This window comes from Centropristis striata, chromosome 7 (assembly GCF_030273125.1).
Source record: "Centropristis striata isolate RG_2023a ecotype Rhode Island chromosome 7, C.striata_1.0, whole genome shotgun sequence".
NCBI lineage: Eukaryota > Metazoa > Chordata > Actinopteri > Perciformes > Serranidae > Centropristis > Centropristis striata.
The window spans coordinates 19672123-19698729 of record NC_081523.1 but is presented as its reverse complement, the minus strand read 5'-3'; the positions used below and the strand labels follow the sequence as shown (position 1 = coordinate 19698729).

At 39.6% G+C, this 26607-nt stretch overlaps 2 protein-coding genes across 4 annotated transcripts; one reads left to right on the top strand and one right to left on the bottom strand.

Annotated features, from left to right (window-relative positions):
• Positions 1 to 521: 521 nt before the first annotated feature.
• LOC131975045 (RNA-binding protein MEX3B-like) lies at positions 522 to 9931 on the top strand. Its single transcript, XM_059337572.1, has 5 exons — positions 522 to 1589; positions 2787 to 3025; positions 3168 to 3213; positions 4543 to 5270; positions 5947 to 9931. The coding sequence occupies exons 1-5, from the start codon at positions 974 to 976 to the stop codon at positions 6355 to 6357; spliced, it is 2040 nt and encodes a 679-aa protein (XP_059193555.1). The 5' UTR covers positions 522 to 973; the 3' UTR covers positions 6358 to 9931.
• Positions 9932 to 15214: 5283 nt separating this feature from the next.
• On the bottom strand, positions 15215 to 26309 carry LOC131974543 (mothers against decapentaplegic homolog 4). Of its 3 annotated transcripts, none has more exons than XM_059336897.1 (10): positions 26066 to 26309; positions 23950 to 24304; positions 22996 to 23170; positions 22362 to 22616; positions 22044 to 22151; positions 21888 to 21938; positions 21034 to 21217; positions 20185 to 20353; positions 19700 to 19838; positions 15215 to 19387 (listed from the first exon to the last, which is right to left on the bottom strand). In XM_059336897.1, the coding sequence occupies exons 2-10, from the start codon at positions 24187 to 24189 to the stop codon at positions 19176 to 19178; spliced, it is 1533 nt and encodes a 510-aa protein (XP_059192880.1). In that variant the 5' UTR covers positions 24190 to 24304; positions 26066 to 26309; the 3' UTR covers positions 15215 to 19175. The 3 variants fall into 3 exon arrangements, with proteins under 3 accessions (XP_059192880.1, XP_059192881.1, XP_059192882.1); XM_059336898.1 differs by lacking the exon at positions 26066 to 26309 and adding an exon at positions 24796 to 25302; XM_059336899.1 differs by lacking the exons at positions 15215 to 19387; positions 19700 to 19838; positions 20185 to 20353 and having other exon boundaries at positions 21030 to 21217.
• Positions 26310 to 26607: the final 298 nt, after the last annotated feature.

The window sequence follows — 26607 nt, the reverse complement described above, 5'->3', positions numbered from 1 at the left end:
TAGCCTAACGACATTATTAATAGTCATATTGAGCATTTATTAATATGATTTTGAAAAGTAGTCTATCTCGGGGAACTCAAAACTAAACTCAAAGTTGGCAAAACTTAAAGTTTAAGGTGCTGGGCCGGAGACTTTTCGACTTTGAAGCACATTTTAGTTGACTTAACTGTCAAAACTTTTTTCAATATGCTGTAAAAAGGCTATACAATTTTACAATTGAGGAATACAAATTGTTTTTGGTCTACACCATTGATAAATGAACATTTTAATGTAAAAATATGTATTTAATTTTTTATGTCTCAGCCACGGGGAGCCATTGCAGGCGGTCTAAAGAGCCACATGAGGCTCTGGAGCCACAGGTTGGCCATCCCTGCGCTACACAATAATGAACGAAGCATCGGGAGCAATTTGGGGTTGCCAACTGACCCACAGCCACGGTACAATACACGGTACAACCACATTCAGAATAAATTATCTACAATACGATAAGCACATAGATTGTATTGCCTTCTTATTCTTGATTGTTCTTATCGTGGTGCCATATTGATATTGATGAAATGTCCAAAGTTTGGAGTCTGCCCCTCTCTTCTTGTGAATATGAGAATTTCGTAATAATAAAATCATCTGTATAAAAATTGATCTTTTCCTCTCTCGTTACCTTTAAAGCACAAATAAGTGTATTATCCTGATAACGAATTATTTGCGTACTAGTATTTTTGAGATGCGCGCTGAGTGCGTCTGACTGACAGTTGTGAATACACGTCTGACCCCAAAACAAAGTCTCGCGTGAACCAGCATTACGAGATTACAGTGTAGGGAGGGCTGCATGGAGAGCTGGAAAGACAAAACAAAAGCCACACATTTCAACCAACAGGCGCTGGTCGCTTTCTATTTTTTTGTAAAGCCAAACAAATCTGATTCATTATTCTTATCGAATTTTCGTTTAACGTCAATATTTTAAAAGTTTTGCATCATGCCGAGCAGCACGTCTCTGCTGGAGGCCGACGAGGGAGAGTCCGAGGTCCCACCGCCACTAGTGCACGCTTTCGCCGGTATGGGCCTAGAGGAGCACCACAGCACCCAGAGCCGGACTCCCGAACAAGTAGATGAAAGCCTCTCCTATCACCATCACCACCACCAGCAGCAGCTTCCCCCGGTTTCTCATTTCAGCCTCCTCGGTACGGTCCTAGACTTGAAGCCTCTTCATCGGCCGCCCTCGGGAGATGAAGTGAACATGACGCCCGAAGACGAAGAGACAGAAGTTGTAGCCGACTCCTCGTTGCTAGCGCAGGCCCACCGCCACCAACACCTCGCACCGGGGCCAGGTGGCTCCGGGATGCCGTCCGGGATGGAGCCGCCGCACGTCGAGACGGTCTTGCTGTACAACGGAGAGGAGCGGGATGATACCGGGGCTGGCGGCGGCGCCCTGCAGCCGGCTGGCAGCATGGCGAGGCTGCCGCCCGGCGTGTACGGGGAGCCGGGCTACGAGGCCGAGGCTTCGCTGTTGGCTCGGCGGAAGAGCGTCAACACTACCGAGTGTGTGGCGGTGCCGAGCTCCGAGCACGTTGCAGAGATTGTGGGCAGGCAGGGTAAGTCGGTGTGGTTTTTCGGATGGTTTTGGTTGGATCCATTGGCAAACGTTAAGTTGCTATTAGGAGTTTCGACAAAACTTGGTGGGAAGACCGTTCAGACAAAATTAAAGCAAGGAAAATATACGGGAAAATAAGACCAAAATGGGTAATAAATGTATCTAATTGACATTACGACATAATTTTAGAATATACATAAAACGCAGATAAAATATGTAGTTGTATGATAGTTCATCGCAAGTGGAAACTAATGTTAGTTAGCTAACGTTAGCTAGCAACTTATTGTTGACACCAGCAACAACATTGATAAGGACCTGCTATTTTACACACTTATGTAACATTTTTACAAGTTGCAGTTTTGGTTTTGCGGTTCTGACATTAGTTGAGTGTAATTTAAACATTGAAAATGGACTACAATTAAAGTGTATCGTCACATATCGCTAGCTTCTTCGGTAACAACAGTTAGCTAGAAACCAACTAGCTTAGCACTCCTCCTAACTGGGTCAACACCACACTCGCCCAACACCCTCAACAAAAGTTTACATCACAAGTTTTATAAAGCACCAGGTATCCCAGTGTCTTCTCGCTTTGGCAGTTCGTCTGTATTCTGTATGTTTTGTCTGTGCTTGGCGGACAATGAGCCTGTCTCCAGTCGTGCCTTGCCGTGCTAACCCAGGCTTGGCTTTGTCTCGGAGGAGAACATGTAGAGCAGTGTGTTGGTCACCATTGCTTTGCCACATCAGCTGGAGGTTATAGTTAGCTCCGTGACATAACCAAGACTTCTCGGTTCAACTAGACAAGAGCGGCTTTTCTTAGATACCAAACGCTTTTATCTGGTCTTTTGCATAAACGTTACATAGCTCAATGGTAGGGTTGGGAGAGTGTTATTATGTCGTCTTTGAGAGCAGATGGGGGAGGGTGCACAGACTGCAGTGTTGACAACAACAGGAAATGGCTCTGGTAATGATGCTGGACTCTCAACCACAGCTGAAAGGAATATTTAATTTATAAGCTATGCAACTTTTAAATTGCATTAGTGACTGGAAACTTAAATTGCATATGCCATAATCTTTTATTAGTTCAACATCAAAGTTTAATATATGTATGTAATGTAATGTGGTGCGTTTTAAAAGTGCATCGGAAATGATCTAACATTCTCCTGTCTTTCCTGGTCCCTCTTACACTTGTCCCTGACAGGCTGTAAGATTAAGGCACTCCGAGCGAAGACCAACACATACATTAAGACACCAGTGAGGGGAGAGCAGCCTGTCTTTGTTGTGACAGGCCGCAAAGAAGATGTGGCCATGGCTAAGAGGGAGATCCTATCAGCAGCCGAACACTTCTCCCTCATCAGAGCCTCTCGAAACAAGACGGGCCCCCTGTCTGCAGCAACCGGACCAGGGACCCCCACTCTGCCGGGACAGACAACCATTCAGGTCAGCAAGCTTATCATCATAATGTTCTTCGCTATTAAAGATATAAAAAAACATTTCTTATACAGTGAATTACATCAAGTGCAGTTTTGATAAGTGCTGTGAATGTTCTACCAAGCATGTTTGTTTTATTTCAATCCTTCAGGTGCGGGTACCATATCGTGTTGTTGGGCTGGTCGTAGGTCCAAAAGGTGGGTCCTTTTTAAAATATTTTATATTCAGATAAATACATTTTTTGCTCCGTTGAAATGAGAATTCCTCATTTTTCAGCTTTGGCATTTTTATATTTAGCTTGAATAGAAAACCAGGCTTGCAGAACACTAACAAACATGGTTATAGACAGCTGTGTAACATTTTTTTAATTTGTTTTAAACAGCAAAGGATCAGCATTGGTATTTACAATGAGGCAGTATGTTTTTAAAGTAGTATATGATTTTCATACTGTGATATTCCCAAAAGGTGATTTTGTTTATATTTAATTTTTATTAGGAAAGTGATACTCTGCTTGGTTCTGTCAAATAAATGAGCTACATAGCTTTCCCATAACAGCTTTTTCTGAGCATTTGAAGGAGAATTTAAATTCTCTAATGGTGTTGCTCACAGCTCCGGGAAGAGTTTAAATATGTTCAGCTTTGCTACAGAAGGCTACATTTTGTTCTCAGTGAGTCTTTAACCCTGTGCCTTGTTGACATTACCACCTCAGTGTCAGAAAGTCCTGAGGTTGATTTGTAAATTGAAGTGCTGCAGTTCGCAACCATGTGCCATTAGTCTGGGGATGGTGAGGTCACAAGTTGTCAAAATGACAACAAATTTGGTAATGATGAGGAAATATAGAATCACACATCGAAAGGCAGAACGAAATTTTAATATTCAATATTTGGTGTTTACAAGCATTGAGATAAGAAGTGTCTGTTATATGCCTATTATGGCACATTCATTTCTTAAGGTACTCTCTGGTTATCCAGTCTTTTTCAGATCTATAGTGTTGCCATTTGAAAAGGTTTTATGCACACTCAGTGTTGTGGTTAGGTGGTATGTGCTTTAGCCAGCTGAATCACCAGAACAGACTGCAGTTCAGCGCTATAATTATTGCACAGCTGTGTTTCTTCCAGTTTCAATGTCAGATATTGTTGTTAGATTGAGATGCAGTTACACACACACACACACACACACACTGAAACAGTGAGCAATGAATTTGTCATCTGCAATTAACCCATCCTTAATACACCAGTGAACACACCATGCTTAGGAGCAGTTGGCAGTACAACCAGCTCTGGTTACTCTGATTCCTAACTTTTAGGCCACAGACTGCAAAATCAAGTGTATTTACTGAAAATATTTAATGCTGGTGATTTGGGATTACTGTCAAACAGAAACAATTAAAAAAAAGTCATTATCTGTTTTGTTTTTTAATGGTGTACTTATGTACTCTTGTGACCAGAGCAGTTTTGCTTTTTTAACTTGGTGTTCAACTGACAGGTATTTAAGTGTATGGGTCTTGGTCTGCTCATATCTTTCAGGGGCAACCATCAAACGTATTCAGCAACAGACCCACACCTACATTGTGACGCCAAGTCGTGATAAAGAGCCAGTGTTCGAGGTCACTGGGATGCCAGAGAATGTGGACCGGGCAAAGGATGAGATAGAGGCGCACATCGCCCTCCGCACCGGAACCTGCGGAGGCATTGAAACCCCTGGTGTAGACAACAATGACTTTCAGTTCAACGGCACAGACGTCAGCTTTGAGAATTCTGCAGCACCAGTTGGGTTGGGGGAGGTCGGGTGGCTTCATGCAGGTGCATCATCACCAAGTGGTGGTTTGGTGCCACTGAGCGTCAACGGTACTCAGCGAATCAATAGCAATATTAACAGTGGTGTCCGGATGTCTTCCACCTACCGAAACGACAGCTCCAGTTCTCTGGGCAGCGGCTCCAGCTCAGCTGATTCTGTTCATGGCGGCGGAAATGGTAACAGAGTGGCAGATTTAAGCCCGACCTGTCAGTTTAATGCTAATGCTAACAACAACAACAACAGTACTGGCGGCAGTACAAATTTCTGGTTTGGAGAGAGCCTTCTTCCTGTGGGTTCTGAGGAGTTGGTCAGTCTGGGAGGCGGAGGATCTTCCTCTGGATTTGACCCGTTAACCATCTCCACTGCCCAAGCCCCGCACCCGACTGCACAGCCACAAATCTGGAGCCCCTTTGTGGACCACCAAATCCCCCAGGCCTTTGATGCTCGCCAGTCTCAGGTACTTTATTGACTCCTTATCAGAGTTGTTTAAACAATTAAAGTTTTAGCTTTTGCCTTTTTATCCTTTTTTTGTAGACAATGTGTGTTGGGTGTTTGCTATGAAAGTAACCAAGCTTTGATTTCTATTACAGTGATAGATATAAAGATTGCTTGACCCGTGTACAAGCATTTCTTTTTACAAGTTATTTTCTGGGTTCATACACAGTCTAGAAAAATGCTTTATTTTCAACAAAACGTTAAGTTTATACCAACAGCTGGCAAAATAGGGTGTCAATATTGATAGAATAGCAATTTGACTTATTAGTGTGGGTATATGCATTTTGTGAACTTTATTTTTTGCAATTGCACTTAAAGTAAGAGTTTAGATGGATGATAAAGGCTTAAAGTATTTGGAAATTTAAATTTAGTTATCTTTAAAGTGCTTTTTACTCTTAAAGTGTATAACCCTGCATTTTAAATGTATGATCTGAGAATTGGCACAACATACTCAACCCAAATCTACTGGATTAAGTCTACCATTAAGTCTACCATTTTAACAAAGATGTTTGACTTGTGGCAGTTACCGTTTGTGTCTACTGCTAACATCTGCACCTTTCTTAAAAAAAGCAAGGACAGTGTCTGTGTAGTAACATTGACAAGCCAGATCTAATGAATGTTGTCATCGATGTCAACAGACAAGTCTGCCCGGGACGCCCCGGCTCTCTCCAACCTTCTCTGGGACAGAAGCCTTGGAGCACCCTCAGGCCCAGCGTGTTAACCGGGGGCCTTTTGGCTCCGTTGGGACCCTCGATGTTCACAGGTTCCCCTCTTACAGTTCGGCCTTCTCCTCTTCCAGTGAAAGCACCGCCTCTTCCTCCTCCCCTCCTGAATCCTCCCTCTCCTACCGCCCAGGGCTCGGATCAGCAGGAAGAGGACAGGAGATATGCATTCACTGTATGGATAACCAGGTGATCGCTGCCTTGGTTCCCTGCGGCCATAACCTCTTCTGTCTAGATTGTGCCACCCATATATGCCAGGGTCCAGACGCTGTTTGCCCTGTGTGCCTGTCCCCGGTCACACAGGCCATACAGCTCCGCAACATGTGATTTAATACATTTACTTTGATGGCTGATGTGGGATCAGCTTCCCCCAACACTTCCAATTCATATTATGTGTGGGGAAATTACAAAACTGACCCCAAATCAGTGTCTAGCTGTGTCCTCACCCCTGTTTTGTCCAAGCTGGTGTTTGGTTGACAAAAGGTGAGGAAGAATAGGTGAATTAGGAATGATCTGTATTTAGGGCATGAGTTAGGGTGTTCAGCCTGATCTTGTGCCTGCTATTGTGAAGTCTTCTTCCATGATTGATTGATTGATCAATGGGAGGGTTGGAAACCCTCTGTGTAGCATTGGGTGGGGTGGGATATATATATTTTTTTGCTCATCATGATTTTTTATTTACTTTTTCTCCCTGAAACATCAGTTTCTGCCTACCTATATTTTATCAAACATGTTAAATGTGCTTAGAATTCTCTTAGATACATAGGCTTTCAGGTCAAAATTATTTTTGTCTACATCTCAATTTTTTTCCATTTAAAAAAAAAAAAAAAAGTAAAAAAAATTGCTGCTATAGTTGTTTTTATGTGCTAAAACGTGGCCCAGCCCCTTTCGCCTCTCAATTTTTGTGCCCACTGCAAACTTAAAGGAAAGCAGAGGTGAGCATGTTTACATAAGAATCCCACATATGAATATGTATAAATGAATAGTATTCTCCATAAAATTTGAATGCCTACTGCAGTAAACTGGATATAATGTACACATACTGCATTATCCTGGCAAATGCCACGCTATCCCAGATAATTTCCTTAACTTTATCAGGTGATGTTTACATGCTCCAGATCATAAATCAGAATTTCAGAGTATTGCTGATATTAACAGCATATTGATAGGCGTGCAAACACACCCACAGAGGGTTTTTAAACCAATTGGGTTAAACCTGCAACTGCAAAGATGTCACACTCCAATGGCAAACTCCATTGTTGCCTCAGGTTTCTTTATTTCCCAAACTAGAACCAACAAGTGGGTAACTCTACTTTTGTAGAGTATCAGGATGTTACTCCACTTAAGTATCGCCACGTTGCTTTCCGTTTCTACTTTAAAAAAACTGTTTACGGTAAACTCGTGCCTAATTCCGTTCTGAGTAAACAAAAAAGAAACGACTGGTTCAGCGGACGCACAGTGTCGTTCTGTCTTAAAACACAAACTTGTGGCCTTTTTGGAAAGCCTGTAATTAACTGACAACACTATCTACCAATCCAGACCTTTGGTCGAAAGAACACAAGCTGACAGATCAAGGTCTTAATGTATTTGTCAAAGTTCAATCTCTTAAAAGCATCTCTGTGGAACAAAGGTTATATCACAGGGATGTTTTCTTTTGCTTCCTTTTTTTTGTTTGTTTAGGGTTTCTCAAGTAAACCACCTATTGCTTTATCTTTTTACACACTCCCATTTGGTTTATTTCTGTTTCCATATTTATTCCCTCATGGTTTTTTGTTTTTGCCTCTTTTAAAATTTCTCAGTTACATCTTTGCTTGGGGAAACCACATGCTGGTTTCAAGCTAGAAAGATATGCCTGAAAGGGACTTGATTACTCCTTTGGAAACATTCCTCCCCCCTGTGTAGTCACTTTTGTAGATAGTATAAGCATGGCTAGAATAGGGGATAGCTTAGATTGTTTTGAGGTGGGCTTGTATGAGGTACTTAAACATAGCCATTAGCCTGACTCACTGGATCTAGACTATGGGTAAAGCCCCCCCCCTTTGATTTGAAAAGAGCCTTGATGAATGTGATGGCTTTAGTTACCAGTTGGAAAGAGCCGTCTAATGGCAAGGTAAAGTGGAGAACATGCTTAAACTGATATAGTTTTTAAGTGTACCATGCTGGTACAAGGACTATAGATAAGTACCCCATAAAACCTCACTTAAAAATGTGAAATATCCCTTAAATAATAAAACTGGGAGCCCAAAGAGCTGGCTTTCTATGAAGACAGTTGGAATCTAGAACAAACCCCCAACAGACTTTTCAGTCATCTCAATAGTGTCCTTTGCTGTTACTTGAACTGCTTGATCCTGTGGCCGTTTCTTCACAGCCATTTTGTGTCCTTGTTGGTAAACAGTCCGCAAAATTACATCGGGATGCAAATTGAGACAACGGCCACCCACGTCTTGTCTACCAGGCCTATGCAACAGTAGTAGTATCAGTATGGAGGAAGCACTAGATAAATTAAACTCCTCTTTGTTTTAATTACAGAACTCAAACTATCTTGGGTGTAAAACTTGTAGACAGGCCCTTCTGTTTTTACTACCACATCTCACTTGGGGTTGACCTCCATCATCTGCTCTAATACACTGATGAGATGTTTCGATGGCACACACTTTGTTTCTCATGTCTCATCAGCTCTTTTGCTGCGGCCCTTTCCCCTACGCAGCAGAGCTTTCCCCATATCTTATCAGACTATTGACAAGTTTGAACTCAAAAATCGCATATGTCCGTTCCTCTGCCTGAAAAGTGAAGAAAAGGTACAAATTGGTGGAAATCATCTCAAATCTTAGCTTTAAACACCAGTGTCTCCAGACTTTGTTCGACAGGGTCGATTGAGTTGACGGACATTTTGAAGGGGAAGCAGCTGGAATGATTTCATCTTGGACTGTGCTGACACTACAGAAGTTCAATACTGTTGCTTTACTTTGTGGACATTGGACCACAGTCCGTCTAGCATTCCAGCTGTAAACAGTATTTGGGAGTTCTTTAATTGCTTGCCCCCCCCCCCCCATATCTGCTTCTGCCCCCCTCGGGTCTTCTCTCCGTCCTCTTATTTTACTTCTCAACGAAGGGTTGATCTCTCTTTGCTCTCTTTCTCTCTCTCTCTGAGGGAATGCAATACACTGTCAGCCCTCGGTTTATTGACATGAATCTATTGACATTTTTGTGTATGTATTATATGATATTACTGTTAATGACTGATAAATATACAGAACTTATTTTTATTTTGTTACATTTCATATATATACATAAATATATCTATATTAAAATGTTTACAATAAGATTTTAATTTTTTTTAAACTTTTCTCTGAGTGGTTAAGTGAATGAAGAGTTGGAAATGCAGAAATGTTGCAGGAGGAGGGTGTCAGTGCTATCTGCTTGTAGTCTAGTTATTAGTTTACAGTATTGATGATAATAGTATTGATAGCTGCCGTAGTGGAAAATGGAATGTGCATCACGAGCATGTCTTCATAATGTATCGCCAATGTAAAACACTGCAACTGTAAAAAGGCCAAGGATTCAAGCTGCCCGTCATGTCTGTACGCCACCAAATTAAGAACGGTATACTGTAAAATGTATCTTAGATTATCTATATATAAATACATATATTGTTAAGCTGTACCAACAGTTCAAAGTATTTGCTAATTTTACTACACTTTTGTTATGTATATGTAGGGGGAGTCTTATGGCATATAAATTCTTCAAATTGAGTCAGGAGTTTAAAAGCAGACTATATTTTATAACGGCCTTTTAAGTTATTGCGGCCAAAGCACTGATATTATATATTTGCTGTAAAGAGAATTTAAGAGTTTTATTTTTCTGATATTAAAGTTACTTAATAAAGACGGTTTCATTTTAAGTTGTGTCAGACTGGTGTGATTCATTCATTGTGTAAAAAGGTGTGTTAATGTTTGTTTGAAGTCAACTTCTGCAGGATCCCTTTCAGGATGTATGGGACTCTTGCTCTGAGGCCCATTTCACCAAATTTTCAACATACAAGCTGCGATTTGCAACATGAGATTATTTCCTTACCATAGTTTTGAAAAATGTCTCTAATAGGGTTCCTACAGGTGCTGGAAATCATTAAACATTTTTTGTTTGGAAAGTGCTTGGATTTTGAATGGGCTTGAAAATAAGGTACATAGGATGCCAAGTCTACTTAAAAACAAGTGACACATTTTGAAACACTATTTTTTGGTGTTTTCTCACCCCAATGCTGTCATAAAACATAATTGTTTATAGCACAATAACATCCAATGTAATGTAATTATGTAAAGTAAGCATTGCATAACTATTTAATTCATCATTGCTGCAAGGTACTGGACATTTCTTTAAAATATAACTTACAAAGTGCTTGAATTTGACCAGAGGTCGATCTGTAGGAACCTTGAAGTGAAAAGCCATTTGCTTTTTACCAATTCAGTCTGCATGTAAACAGTGCTTGATAATCAGGCCCCAGGTTCTGCTTTTGGTTGTTAGGTCATAATTCCTACCACAAGTCCTTGTTGTCAAGAAGTACCATTTTAATTGGCTGTAAATTACTGGGTTCAAGTATGCAATTCAGAAAAATATAAGGGCACAGCACTCACCATTCTGTGGTTCCTAGATGTTATTGTTTCTCTAACATCTGGATCACAGGGAGGGCTACAGAAAAGCACTGGCATGTTTAGTGCCTGAATTGGAAGTTGCCAGTACAGCAGTTGCAGGATACGATCAGCACTTGTATCATGGATATATTTGTATGTATATGTACATTTAATACAGTGCTCTGCTACTGCACCAAACTGCGCCCCCCTCTAACCAGTGTCTGTCAAGATAGGGAAGACTACTTGTAGAAAGATACTGGTCTCATGCTAACTCTAATTAGTGTGGGGTGAAGAAAAGTTTTGGTGAACAACTTGCAACTGCATTTTTTCTGTACGCCCTTATTTATATGTAGGCTCTCTAAATTGGTACTCAAAACTTTGAGCACCTTTGCTGTAGTTGGAGCCGTGGGTGTAGGGTCTTTCAAATAAGTGAGAGCAGGTTCAATTTCAGTCAAGTATTGCATTGTTTGTGTTTTTAATAGAGTAAATTGTCTTAACCTCACACATATGGCCTCAGATTGCCTCCACTCGTCTGTATCTAACTGTACAAAAAGCATTTGGTCAAAAACACCTCTGATGGATTGATATACAAGTGTTTTACACACAGCCAGACAGGTGATTTCCATTTGGTGCTGAGTCAGTGTGGGCATGTGTGCAAGACTAACATCTCCCCCACTCTCTTGTTGTACTTCTTAAGGCGAGACAACTTAAACCTTTATCATTCCTATGGACCTTTTTCACAGCAGAAATTTTGACAGGTCATAGCAGGAAATAAAATGACCTGCCCCAAGTGGAATGCAGCCGTCAGTCATTGTATAAATACAGCTGTGCTTTTCCTGCTTTGACACATCAAATGTCAGCTATGTAATGTCTAGCCTATTAGCACGCTAACCTACACAAATCCCAACATAGCTCCACCCAAATTCAACCTGAGCAGAGGTCTTATCAGTGTTACTCAAAACACCTGTATGAGTATGCAAGGCCTCTGAATTTCACAAGTCCAACGTTAAAGCAACTGCAAGAACTTTTATCTCAGTTGATTTTGGTGACTCCTGTGGACAAAGGTAGTACTGTTTTCAGGAGCATTATTAGGGCCTGAGCAGGCAACAACCTGTGAGGTCCCTATTGTATTTCGAACGATTTTTTTTTTTAGGGCCCGAGAAGGCAACAACCTGCAAGGTCCCTATTGTATTTCGAATGATATTTCGAATTATAATCTATTGTCATCCTGAATTTGTTGGTGCTATAATAAAGGAAAGTGCATTTTGGCTAATAACTCCCACATACTTTATCGCATATTCAAAAACCTTATATCCACGCGTTCACTGAGTTGTGCTGAATCTCGTGATATAGGCCACGCCCATTTTCGCCTTGAGTTTTTTTTCCGCAAATTTGCAAAATGTCGTAAACATACTTTTTCGAACTCCTCCTAGGCAATTTCATCGTTTTGCACCAAACTTTGCACACAGCATCTATGGACCCTCATAACAAAGTTATTAAAATCATTTTGATAACCCAAAGAATACTCAAGTTATTAAATAACAACTTCCTGCAGGTGGCGCTATTTTAAACACAAAACACGAAGTGTTGCATATCTCCACATTGGTGTGTCTGAATGACATGAAACTCAAGATCCTACTTCCCCATGAGCCCCTGAGGCTCTGTGCAAAATGTTGGCCGATGACCACTAGGTGGCGCTCTTTGAATTGAAGTATTTTATATCTCCAAATCGGTTGGTTGGATTAACATCAAACTTGGTATACTTATTGTCAATGCCCTCCTGAGGATAACCCTTGAAGGTTTTATTGATTGGCCCCTAGGTGGCGCTCTGGTGGCAGTCTAATTTAATATTTGGCACTGTGCCCAGACCATAAGACTTAAGGCAATGAAATTCATTATCATTATCATGTTTTTTTTAAATCTTTTTATCGATGTTATTTACTTCATACTGCAAACAAAATCTACCTCTGGGTACAAATAGAGTCCTCATACACACACACAAAAGAGACAGACACACATCATTCAACTCAAGACAGTGGGAGTTAAGAAATGGCAAGTTAAATAAAAAATAAAAAATTAAATTAAAAATTATTAAAAGTTCTTAGAGGTCCAGACTATACTTAGATATTGAAGTGAACTAAAATACGAATAGCAAAAAAAAAAGACAGAAAAATAAACAAAATAAAACAGCAAAATAAAATAAAACTTGTTTTGGCTGTAAAAAACGTAGATAAAGGTTAAAATGTATATATAGAAATAGTAAAAACATACATAAAAGCAACAATAAATAAACACCTGTGCAAAGCATAGCAGGGACAAAACTGTTTTTGTGTCTTTTTGTTCTACACCTAGGGATTGTAAACCTACGCCCAGAGGGGAGGAGCTGAAACTCTGTGTGCAATGGATGGGAACTGTCATTTAAAATTGAACCAGTAATGCGCTGTAATTGTTTTGTGTACAAGGTCTCCACGTTGAGCTGTGGCTCACCAATCAGGGGTGTGTGCGTTACAGGGGCCAGTCTATACCACCTCTATGAATTTCATTGCCTTAAGTGTTATAGTGTGGCCACGGTACCAAATTTGAAATTAGACTGCCACCACAGTGCCACCTAGGGGCCGATCAATAAAACCTTAAAGGGTTATCCTCAGGAGGACATTGACAATAATTGTACCAAGTTTTGTATAATAATGCACAAACTATCCCTTTAATCCTCATACAGTGTCTGAAGGAGGACTCTTAACTGATATGTATAAATTAGAAGAGGCAGGTAGCAATGGTGGAAAGTAACTATGTGCATTTACTCAAGTACTGGACTTAAAGTAAAATTTTGAGGTACTTTTATGTACATTTTATGTAACTTTATACTTCTACTCCACTACATTTTGAGACATATATTGTACTTTTTATTCCTCTACATTTAGCTGACAGCTTTAGTTACTTTTCAGGTCAAGATTTAAAATGAAAAACATGATACATTTAAAATGATTACCCATTTTTATAAATTAAACCACTTAAAAGTTTATTAGGTAGTTAAAATGAGCGGGGTGGAGTCATTTCACAGTGTGGTATTAGTACTTTTACTGAAGTAAAGCATCTGAACACTCCGTCCACCACTGTCTTTTTAACTTCTTTACTTAATTTTTTTAAACTTTTTTTTTTACATTTTTTTTTCTTTATTTTCTTAATTTTTTTTTACATTTTTTTACATTTACATTTACATTTACATTTCCGGCTTCTGCGCATGTGCGGCTTTTCCCGCTTCTGCGCATGCGTGGCTGCGCATGCGCATGTGTGGCTGCGCATGCGCAGAAGCGAAAATAACCACGCATGCGCAGAAGTGCAGAAAAGCCGCGCATGCGCAGAAGTGAGAAAATAATAATTATTAAAAAATTAAAATTAAAAAATTAAAAAATTAAAAAAAAGAAAAAAAAAAAAGTAAAGAAGTAAAAAAGACAGTGGTGGGAGAAGTGTTCAGATCCTTTACTTCAGTAAAAGTACTAATACCACACTGTGAAATGACTCCACTCCGTAAACTTATAAGTGGTTTAATTTATAAAAATGGGTAATCATTTTAAATGTATCATGTTTTTCATTTTAAATCTTGACCTGAAAAGTAACTAAAGCTGTAAGCTAAGTGTAGAGGAATAAAAAGTACAATATATGTCTCAAAATGTAGTGGAGTAGAAGTATAAAGTTACATAAAATGTACATAAAAGTACCTCAAAATTTTACTTTAAGTCCAGTACTTGAGTAAATGTACATAGTTACTTTCCACCATTGCTACCTGCCTCTTCTAACATATCAGTTAAGAGTCCTCCTTCAGAAACTGTATGAGGATTAAAGGGATAGTTTGTGCATTATTATACAAAACTTGGTACAATTATTGTCAATGCCCTCCTGAGGATAACACTTTAAGGTTTTATTGATCGGCCCCTAGGTGGCACTGTGGTGGCAGTCTAATTTCATATTTGGTACCATGGCCACACTATAACACTTAAGGCAATGAAATTCATAGGGGTGGTATAGACTGGCCCCTGTTACACACACACCCCGACGGCAGCATGCCCCGACACGCGTGTACTGCGAGGGCCTGTTCAGTACTGCTTGCAGTCCGAGTTGCCTCTGTTGTACTGATCTGGCTGCACATGCATTTGTTTTGAAAACGAGCGAAAGAAGCCAAGACTAAATTCATATATTGATGTAAAAAACACATTTTGCAATGTATTTCATAATTAAAACAGAAATATTACCTACCTCTTTAGGAGAAAAAAGGGCCAATTCAGGATTCGCTTATATTGCAAACAAAAGCTCTTCTAGTCTGCATGGCATAAATTGTTTTGATTTTTTGGGGACTCTGCATTAAAAATAATTATACAGAAATAGCCATCTTGCTGATGTAGTCCTTTGCTTATGTAGGTCAAATAGATGAATTGATATTGAATAGTTTCATAGCCAGTTAGAAACTCCTTGTAGGCTTTAAACACAACAGCATTTAAATTGTAGTAATTCCATTCTTGTGAACATGTTACCTTGTTGAGAAATGAAACAGGTCACCATTTTGAGAATATCAGGCCATGTTTAATTAAAGACTCTCACATAAGAAATACAGGTAAAATTTATATCTGCAATCTGTCATAGTAGTCAACAGCAACTCATCTGAGCTGTGTCTTCAGGCTCCTATAATAACTGCAAGTAATATAAAAACATCTGTCCACCTTTAAGCACAACAGAACATAACAGATTATTTCTTCAGACAGAATTCAGTTCAGTTCTTTCAGTAACATAAATCATAAAATATCCTGTTTCCTGCCATTCGATCAATCGGATGCATAATTATGTGAATAAGTTTGACTCTTAATCCCTGATGTAGGATAAACTTTTAAAAAATTGTTTCTGAAATGATAGTGAAATAATTAAAGATGGGACAGACGGGGAAGGAAAGCAACCAACTGCTTAATCAATTGGAGAACAAAATGGATAATTTCCTGTGACAAAAACACCCCAAATTTTGCCAAATTCCAATTTTTCCACTTAATCTGTAACCCACCAAGACCGCATTGTAAAAAGCAAACAAACACCTGTTTATGGACATAAACACAAATTCATTTTTTAGAATGTCAAACACAGATTATCACAAAGAATATACTGTATGGCAGTCCTGTGTGGAAAAACAAGCATGAAAAGAGTCCTAACATGAGGTAAGAAAGTAAGATGTGTATTCGTAATCGATGTGTGTGATTGATAAATGCCTTTAAAAACAAAGCATCACATGCAGCTGAGGGGGAGAGGAGGGGAGGGGACTTGTTTTTTGAAGCTAATTATTTGAGCGTCCATTGAGCTTCACCTGTTTCAACACCTGTGAGAGAAAATATGCATGTACCAGTGTTACTTTCAAAGGAAGTCTGCTTTTGTTTACAAACGTGTTTCTTCTGTGGGGATACATTATTTTCAAGAGACCCCTTTTTATCTATTTTTTTTTTTAAAAAGTGAAGTTTGGTGATCGTTTGGTTTGCACTTTATCGCAAAGGGAAAATCGTTTGCGTTTGTTAATCATTTTTGTTAAAAAAAAAAAAACTATTTGAAGATTTCCCTTGTCTTCTGCAATTTTTTTTATTTATTTTTTTTTAAATTGAGATTTTCTTTCTAGGTCATATCGCCTGGCCCTAGTTTATAATTAAGTTGAGTAATTTACATCAGTTAAAACTATGCTCTGTTTGCCTTTAATGCAGTCCTCGTAAACCAGCAACGTACCACACCAGTATACAGCAGGTTGTGGTTTCTAGTCTCCTCAGATAGCCCGTTTTCCTAATGTAATGCAGGACAAGTGAAGTAATCATTTTAAAGCGGGTGGGGATAAAGTGGTCTATTTGCCATTAAAATTCATGCAAACATTGACATGCTTTTCAAAAACAAAGTTATTTACATGGATTAAAAAGGAAAGAAAAACTGCAAATCAAAACAGAAAAATACTTCAACTCAGAACAGCCAAAAGAAACCCTACAGATTTGTGTGAATGCCTATATAGAGTGAAAGGGCAGAAACAGATGTCTTAGTGTTACATATGTTTTCAATACAAATGCATCACACAGTTGCCTCCGCTTACAATCCTACATAAAATATCAACCAACCTGTTCACTCCCTTTTCAATATCGCAGGAAAACCACCCCAAAATTAGGGTTATTGAATTAAAAACGAGAAAAAAGTAAAGTGCTATAATATAATACAAATCAATTAATAAAAGTAACAAAAATAAAACCAAGAAAAATATATCAATATTGCTGGGAAACTGTCTTAAATTCTTGTATATTTGTCAGTAAACTATACACAAGAGACCTGGATCAAGTAGTATATAAGTGGGCTGCAAGTCATAACATATTTAAGTATCATGATTCTCACCTAGTGGGAAGAGCCTGTTGGGTATGTTTGGAGATAAAAATCGATTGAAATGAATGCAAACATAACAATCTTTAAAATTAACATAATGGGGAAATCCAGTAGCTGACTAATTAGTACTTTGGTTTGCCAAAACACTGATAAGCCCTGTTCCTTGACAGACATCAAAGAACAACTGTCCACCTCTTTCTCTTTTTTCTGCTCTCAGCATAAAAGTGAGAAAAGGCGAGGAGTTTGCAGGTGTATGAGATTCATCCTTTGAGGCAGCATAAAAGAGGGCATTTTCCAAAACAGCAACTATACCTGAATCAGGTGGGAAGCCACCATGGTGGAAAGTGACCAATTAAAAGATAAATGAGCCCTTCATTGAGCATCTGAGTGGCTGGGGATTTGATATAATCACAGTAAGTCACTATAAATAGATATATTGTAACATCAATGGGCAATTTAACTTTGTATGTCATGATGCCATTGTATGACATTATTGTCTGGTCCAAAACCTCAACTGAGGGATCTTTCTTTACTCCAAAATCTTTGAATTGAGAAGGGGATAAAAAAATTGGACACCCACAAGTCCCACAACCAGATTTTGAAGGGTTAATTTGGATTTATTTAGGTGTGGCTGTAGTACGTACTTATCCATAGTCAGTGTGTTACCTACAGTAAATTGCAGCCAGCATGGCTGCAGTTTGGAGAAGCGACAGAAGTAAAACCACAAAAGCTAAGCAAAGTACTACTATTGACAAGCCAACAGCAGTTAATATCAGTTCAGGTGTAAGCGATTTTAGGGCATTTTCAGCGCTTTACCTTGCTGTCAGGCAGCCCTGCTTAAGTTTACATGGGGGGGGGGGGGGGGGGGACTGAAGCAGTTATCTTTACTCTCTTCAAGTCACACACAATAATACAAACCAGTTTAGCGGTCAAGGCAGAAGTAGACCAGCAACTCCTGTGTTCTGTGAGGTAAAATTACGGTTTCTGCGAATGGAGTTTGGTGGAATTAAAGAGGACATAGATAAATATATTGGCTTGAGTTCCCTGCTGGAAAAGACCATCCAAAGCTGTGAAAATGTTGTGACTATAGTGTATTGTTAAACGGACACATTTTTTTTTAGGTAGCTAATATGTTTTCCTCCAGTCAACTGCTTCGCTTCGGTGTCGGTACTCCTGTCTGCTTCTAAAAACTGGGGACGTGGCAACCGCCATCTAATGTAGGTAACACACTGGCTATGGATGAGCACTTCATACAACCCCACTTCAAGAAATCCAAACTAATCCTTTGAGGTCCAAACCCATACTTTGACAAAACCTGACCTAGAAGAGTTCATAGACTTGACGTTGTCTAAGTTCAGAGGCTAAGAGTCGGCGTTAGGCGTAGGGTTTATCATTTCATTCTGTGATTTGCGCGGATGGCTGTGAATGTCTAGTATGACCTGATCAAGCTGGGTGGTCCTCAACACTGTCCAGTATCTGACAGGCAGCGATCAGCATGATGTGGAGAGGTGATCCTGTAGATGCTGCTGCTTTTCTATTCAACCTGACAGTTGACTGAACTTGCTTGACATCCCAGGTGTAAAGCTGTCTGTAACAGCTTAAAAGGAAACTCACAACAGAAACCAGCAGACAGGGGATGTAAGAGTCATCGCACCCTGCAGCTTTACAGCTCTCAGATGTTTGTTCATTGTTCAGTGAATCTAATGTCCATCAGTAGTTGGTGGTTGTGGACTCGTGTGAAGTCATCGCTGTACATTCCAGTTATATGGGATCTGCAGGTTATCTATGCGCATGTTGTGGTGCTTTGTAACTGTAGTTATCTGTGATGTCCTTTTCGAGTCCTACAGTTCATCATTCCAGTCATCACAAATTGAAGCCATCTATCAAAAATAAAGATAAACATATCTTTAATATATGGCTTCAGCTAGTTTTGTAGTGTCACTCTTGCTTGCAGAAGCAAAAGTAGGGGCCACAGTGCACAAAGGTGCCTCAAACACACCTACAAGTATTTTTCATGTGAGAAAGCTTCAGTGCCACAGTTGTTTCACTTGCTTCTCCACCCAAAACAGTTCACTGAGGAAGACTTTCCATTGCCCATTTGTGTTGCAGCCTTATGCTACAGCTGTAAAGATCTCAGTCCAGAGGTTGTGGGTCTGCTATAGGCATAGTGTGCAGAACCTCATCCAGTAACTGTAGAGCTCTGTGCAGGTGGATCTCGATCCAGCAGGGGGTCTCCTTGATGCTCTGGCGGGGGTAGTCGGGCCCCCAGCCCTTAACAAAACTCATCCTGAGAATACACAGCCTCCGGAGGTCGTCCACCCCGATACCAGCTGCTGCTGAAAGACCTGAGGACAGGAGGAGAGGGGAGGGAGTCGCAATCAGGTCAGTGTGTCGCTGCATGTTTAACAAGCAATAAAGTCAAACTTGGTGAACTATATTAACCCACAATAAATAATAAAAAAATTAAAAAGTGCACTATTAAGTGATTTCTACAATTAGTATTAGTATTATTTTTTATATCATCAACAACTTTTTTGATGATCTATCACTAGTTTAATTTAACTTTTAGACAAAAAATAATTGGAACCGCTCTGCCTTTACTTCCCACTGCCTCAATGCTTGAATGTGAATCTGTATTTGCGGTGACTGTATCTTACTAATGGCTGGAGCTATTCCTCCAACTGATCCAGGTCCAGGTATGTTTCCAGCCACAGCGGCTGCTTGGGCAGCAGCTGCTGCTTGAGCTGTCGCAGCCTGCTGCTGCATCTGTCTGTGGCACTGACGGAGGTCGAACACCTGGCAGGAGAGAAGAGACTTTAAATACTGTACATTCAGCAGCAAACAGCCTCCTGCACAGGAGAAATGTAAATAGGCAATCAGGAAGAGCCTCAGTATGAGCTGGGCTGTGTATGATGTTGTGGAAATGGAAAACATGGGAACATATAGGGATTTTATTATATGTTACATGCACACAACGACTGTATAAAACAAATGTAAAGAGAAGAAGACTGGAGAAGACAGTGTGGAAAGAGTTATTTGGAGCATACACTCAGCAGTTTCCAAAGAGGAAATATAGAATTTTATGAAAAGTCAACCTTGAGTGATGTCCTCTCTTTTACAGTCCAGTGACCAATGTGCTTACCTTGATGTAAGCGCTGGGGTAGATCTTGTGAACAGCGTCTCCTGGGGCTCGGCCTGCCTCTCTGTCCAGGTAGTAACTCTGAACAAACACGGCGTGGTCACTGAGGCATCGCACCCACACATCTCCCTCACCCTTACACTCCAGCTGAACCCCTTTGCCAATGTGAAGCCTGGGAGAGAGGAAACAGGACAGAATGTGAACTATAATAGTGCCATGTGGACTTCTCATTGTAAACAAACACGATATTTGTTTACATTCAACAATTTTCACCTAAACACACCATCTGTATTCCTAAAGCCCAGCAGACTAGCAGAATTTTAATGTATTTCACACCACTGTTGCCTGAATCTTTTTCATATCCTTTCATATGCATTCTTGTGAAAATGCTGGTAAAATAACAGATAAATAAAAAAAAAACAATTTCGAAGGGCTGCTTGTGAAATGTTCTACAGCTCCACAAATGGTAAACAGAAAATGCAGAGGGTATTTTTACATAAACAGGAAGAAAAAAAAAGGAACCAAATATAAAGACATGTGTCTGTATCTTAGATCAACATGTGCGTCTGAGCTTTCAACTGATACGATGAAGGCATCGATATTGTGGTTAGACTCTCAAGTCTTAAATGTGTAGATGTATAGTAAATACTCAAAACAAAACATACAGATATAAAATGCATTTTCCCACTATTTAAATCTGTTTGCACCTCGAAAGACACCACCACTGACAAAGATGTCACATCTTATTTGTTGTTAATATAGAGGCTTGTTTCCACTTATGCTTTCAGAAAGTATATGAGCAGTACGGTTTGACTGTTGTTTTTTTAATAATGAGGGTATTAGGACCCCTACCTTGCTCTCTCAATAGCCTCAGTGCGGTGTACATTGCTGAGCTGGCCCAAACAGAACCGGTCTCCCCCTGAGGGGTCGACATAGCCGTCCACTGTCACAATGGGGCAAGAAGAGGGAACCTTAAACGTCTCCCCGACTTGTACGTCCATCTCAAAATAGGCAATGGAGCACCAGTAGTCAGGGGCTGAAACAGAGAGGACAACTTGATGTCGGTAAATGGTTTTAAGTCATAAATAGAAAATCCTCGTCAACGCAATACTTAACATTTGATAAATTACTAAAACAATTAATAAGCACTTATATTTAGAATACAGTTGTTTAACTTTCATTTCACGACTAAAACTAGAGTTTAGTTTAGTTGTTTTTTTTAACTCAAGTGATGTCTCATGCTAAGTAGCTATCTTTGTTTGTATGGAACATCTAATTAAAAGAAATAAAATCAAATGCAAGTACAGCACTTTCATTTTAAACCATTTCTTAATTGAATTTACAGAACAATAACTGTATCATGTTAGATACTGTTACCATGGTATAAAATTATATATTCCATAATAGATATTATTGGCCATGTCGGCCAACCCTACCACATGCTATAACATAAAAGTAACTTGTACATTTGCCATTATGACAATAAAAAAAGCTGACACAGAGGCAATCAAACGGAGCATATTAAATCCGTTAAAATGGGCAACATTTCCTTTAACAACTGTACAAGTATTCCGTAAATAATCTGTGTGGATAAAAATGTGCAAATAAAGACCTACTGTTTGTCAAATCTATTCATAGTGTTTCCCAAAACAACAGGCAGGAAATTCTGTTCAGGGCTTATGTACTTGTGGATTGGGTGTTCTCACCTGGATGATTGGATATAGGAGGCTGGAAGGCGAGCTCATTATGCACCGACCCTGAGAGAAACAGAGAGTAATGGCAGCGATCACCCACTGTGCAATAAAATTGAATTCAAGTATGAAATTTTGTCTGTGGAATGATTCACAGCTGTAGTGACTTACAGTAGTGTGTCGGATGTGGCATAGGAGGGTGGTGCTGTAGATGGCCGTTGGTGTGGTGGGGTATGTTGGGGGTGAAGCTGCTGTTCCTTGACCAGGTTGAGCTGGCACCTGTGGAGAACGAGGACAGAAGTCAGAGAGGCATAGATGGACTGATAGTGTTCAAATGTAGTACAGTTGCAGCAATTCACAAAACAGAAGCAGAAAATGCCCAAAATGTCAATCATTTAAAGTGAACACAAAATAATTCCTTTAATTTCTCTCTCAATTACACACACAAAGCCAGACAGACAGACAGGAATATTTAAAAGTGTATCTTACTGCCTGATCCAGCTGAAATGGCAGGGAAGGATGATGTTGACGCAGAGGTGGATGCCTCAGCAGGTGGGAGCAGGTTTGGGGCTGCAAATGATTCAGAGGGGGCCGGGCGGCCGGCGGATGGGGGGTGCTGGATGGTCTGGATGGAGTGCCCTCCGTCAATGGAAGGCAGACTCTGTGGTGCATCAAAATCGTACTCATCCTTTACCATCAGTGCAGAGCTGGGCCCAGAACTGGTCAGTGTCAGTCCTGATAAGTCTGTCAAACAAGGAGGAGGATAAAAGGGTGGAACATGTTTGTGACAATGCAATAAAAAAAAAAAAAAGGGTCAGATAAGTTAAAAAAGGGCATCAGCATACAGCAAAGGAAATTACTTAACAGGCACATGCACAGGGCAATACCACTTACACGTTAAGGGAATTTTAATAATTTTACTGACAATTGCTAAAACAAAGTGAACATCAATTTCCTCCTTCAAATCACCATTTGGGAGAAGGTTTCATTCATTTTGTTATAAGAGAAAACTGAAACTTTGACACTGAATTTCTTTTGTAAAGTTTCAGTGGGTTCTAGTGAACCCCTTATATATTTAAACTGTTTTTTGAAAACACCAGCTGAAAACCATCCGGTTACTCACCTATGCCAGGAGACACCACTCTCTCATAGTGATAGGGGTTGACACACACATTGTCACACTTTAGGTCAAAGGCAAACTGGCAGTATTTGACGTGCTTCAGTTCATTCTTATGCAGGTCAGGCCACCGCCACAGCCGAGCGTAGATCACATGAGGGAACCCTTTACGTCCAGCCACCTGAGAATGTTAGTTAATTAGTTAAGTTAATCAATTTGTAAACTTGCTGAACTTACGGCCGAAGACAAACATAGTGTTAAGTCTGTTATTGGAATACAGCTTGTTTTCCACTGTTGTGGTGAACAGAATATTCTTACCAGGCAAATAAACACTGGTTACAATACTTACAAATAGCTCGAACCTGGGGCTTCCCAGTATACCAAGACTGTCTTCACTACAGTGGCCAGAGTTTGACTGCAACATGCAGTCATTTGCTGCATCCACAACCTATATATTCCCCCTTTATAGTTAATCATATACTTTACTATTTTTAGTCATATCGAAACCAATAACAAAAATTTAGTGACTCCAGCTTCTCAAATGTGAAGAGTGGATGTTTTTCCTTGTCCTCCTTATATGATAATACACTAAATAGCTTTGGGTTTAAGGGTTTGTACACTGGATAAATCAAGCAAATTATGAGGATGTCTCCATGGGCTCTCGCAAATTGTAATGGACATCTTTCACTTCTTTCTGACAAAAATAATATACCAATTGATCTACACTGTCATTAGTTGCAGCCCATAGATGTTATCCTGAATAACTGATTGTTATGGGTTTTATTTCCATTCTTGAAACCAAAATTGTTTGTTACTATTATGATTTGATTTAAATGTAAATTATAAGATAAGCATTATAAGATGTGAGCTTTATAAAACAAATAAACACAAATGTGTGGAGTAAAAATGATATTACCTGTGTGTGTTAAATTAATGAAGCAGATAACTGCATTGCCCTACCTGCAGCCGTCCATCCAGTGTCCTCTGAATGGTCACACACTTGCTGGGATGGGCTCCATTGGTGGTGATAGCTGTGATGAGGGAGTCGAGCTCATCTTTTTTCTCCTTCAGCTTTTTCACCAGGCTCTCAATGGCCCGTTTGGCAAACGTCTCACTCTCACCACCCTGTCTGTGACACATCAGGCTGTGCACGATGCTCAGACAGGCATCATTGCTGGTAGGTGTGTTGGTGATGGACATCTTGACTTCTGAGAAATATGTGTTGATCTTTGATGCAGTTTCACTTAATCAGGAAGCCAGAGCGATGACAATCTTCACAGTTCAGCTTTAGTGTATATCGTAGAGGTGACAAGATCTGAAAAAAGGACACCATGGCGGTCTTTCATCAAATTGTTTTAGAGAGGTGTTAATTCAACTGTATGGTCCCTTAGGAGGCTGTGGTTTGTGGTGCTGAGTTGTAAAGAGATTTCTGAGAGGTCTTTTTAATTTTTGTCCAACTCACTAAACGCAGCTATTAGACAAATATTAAACAAAAACTGAACATTGTTACCGACAAGACAGATAACACAGATGTGAGCATTTATTGCAGGGCTATTGTAACAGGTTTTAGAAGTTGAAGCTAGATTTATCTAATAAACTGGCAACAGACCTCAAAAGTGACAAGAAAGTTCATTCAAAAACAGGCGGTGTACTACCGCTGTGAGACACTTAATGCCCATTTTTTTTGCTATTGTGCTGTAATGTTGAGCAAATCCGGATGTCAGGTTAGTTTTCAAGCGAAAACCGATAAACACAATATTGCTGTTTGGATGTGGGTGGCAAGGAGGCATTAACCAGAAACTATACCGTAACGTTTTAACGATGTTTTAGCAGGACAATTGTAGCGCTAGCTCGGCAACGACCAAATAACACGATAAAGCAATAATTGTTAGTTTAGAAAAAAAAGTTTAGAAAAACCCGAAACTATTTATTCTTGGATAAAAAATAAGGTGAAGTAGTTGTGCGCTTGCCTCTTTTTAGCAAGCTAGCGGCGCCAGTCTGGCTGCCGTCAGTCCGGGGAAGTTACTGCATACAGACAACACTAACCGGAAGTATATACCTAATTTTCAAAATAAAGTCAAGGGGCCAAAACGATTACAATCTGTATACGGAATATTTGAGCCGAATTTAGAAATACAAGATCGAGAATGTGCGCTTTATCTATGCTGTATATTAAATACAGTAGTAGAGTCTAACATCAGAACACTTCATACGACTATATATAAACTATGACGGTAAATCAATTAACTTGTAATGCACCGATGTATCGGCCCGGTGTTGTCAACTGCTACTATGTGGATTAAGGCTCAAAAATGGTTTTATTTTAAAACTTAAGTCCAGGAGATTTTGGTTCAAATTTGTCAACTTCCTATGCATTAATTTCTGTCTCTGTTTAGCATATTTCAGTCCGTCCTTACGTCACATGCATGGCTCCTTTTTCCTCGACACAAACTTGGCTATCAGTCAGATTTTTCATTTTATTTTATTCTAATTAACAAAGTATAAATCTGCCAGGAACCCAAAATACAAACAAAAAAAACAAGTGTCTATGGAAATGTACTTATTTTTTTTTTAACCATTTATACACACAAAACAGCAGAAAAAAATATAAATTATAAAACGGTCTATTTGCATGTAAATTAAAAAAAATAGTAATAATTTTCATTGTTGAAAGAAAATGTTCTCAGCTTGTCTACATATCATACATAAAGTTATTACTGTACATAAAACGTGTATTTTCAATAAATAGATGGACTCCAGAGGGTTAAAGAACCAAACCGGAAATACCAGTCATTATTAAAATAACTTGACATCGGATTGGCTAGCTACCTGCTACTAAAAACATCAGCTAGCACCGATGATTGTTGATAGCAAACTAGCTAACATAGCTAGCTACTAGCAGCCGTGTTTGTTTATTATGCCGTACCACAATCATTTTTGAACACTTTGTTCGACAGGTAGCGACGAAATAATCTCATGCAAATGTTAAAGACATTGGCTAGTATATGATTTAGTTTATAACTGTTCTACAACAATTAAAGCCATGTAAATAGCTAGCGTTAGCACTATGAGCTACCTTGAGTTAGCTGGTGTAGCAGGAGAGCCCTGCCTCTGTCCCACGGGGCCAGCGGTGGGGTGTACAGGTCCTGGAGGACTCCTGGATTATCCTTATAAAATTCACCAGCTGTTTACAAAAACATGGTGAAAGCAATGTCTTGTCTGCAGGCTATAGCCTTACATCCTCAAAACTGGAGCGCGGATCAAGTCAAATCTCAGATTTCGTGTCAAGTCCCGACCCACTTCACGCACTTCTCACACTATTTCCTTCAATGGCGCCTTGCGCATGCGCAACATGAGAGGTTATTAAGGCGAGTGTAGATACAGTTCACTATTATAAAATAGGCCTACTTAAATCGTCACCCTGTTAAAATAATCGCCTAACTAATTTTTTTCAAGTTTTGCAGGAAACACAAAAAACTTCACCAAAAGTGTAACATATGACATTTATTGATCATTTCACTCAAAAAGGATGTAACAAAGGATGGCTATTGGCATAGTAATAACACTGTGTGTAAATTATGTAATTTAAGATAAATAAATCACACAATATATGGTAAC

Excerpts from the sequence above, each read along its gene's own strand:
- LOC131975045 (XM_059337572.1), top strand. The coding sequence starts at position 974 with ATGCCGAGCAGCACGTCTCTGCTGGAGGCCGACGAGGGAGAGTCCGAG. Across the intron at positions 3,214-4,542 it reads GCTGGTCGTAGGTCCAAAAG|GGGCAACCATCAAACGTATT; the intron begins GTGGGTCCTTTT and ends CATATCTTTCAG. Across the intron at positions 5,271-5,946 it reads TTGATGCTCGCCAGTCTCAG|ACAAGTCTGCCCGGGACGCC; the intron begins GTACTTTATTGA and ends CGATGTCAACAG.
- LOC131974543 (XM_059336897.1), bottom strand. The coding sequence starts at position 24,189 with ATGTCCATCACCAACACACCTACCAGCAATGATGCCTGTCTGAGCATC. Across the intron at positions 23,171-23,949 it reads CACTGGATGGACGGCTGCAG|GTGGCTGGACGTAAAGGGTT; the intron begins GTAGGGCAATGC and ends TAACATTCTCAG. Across the intron at positions 21,218-21,887 it reads TCCTATATCCAATCATCCAG|CCCCTGACTACTGGTGCTCC; the intron begins GTGAGAACACCC and ends TCTCTGTTTCAG.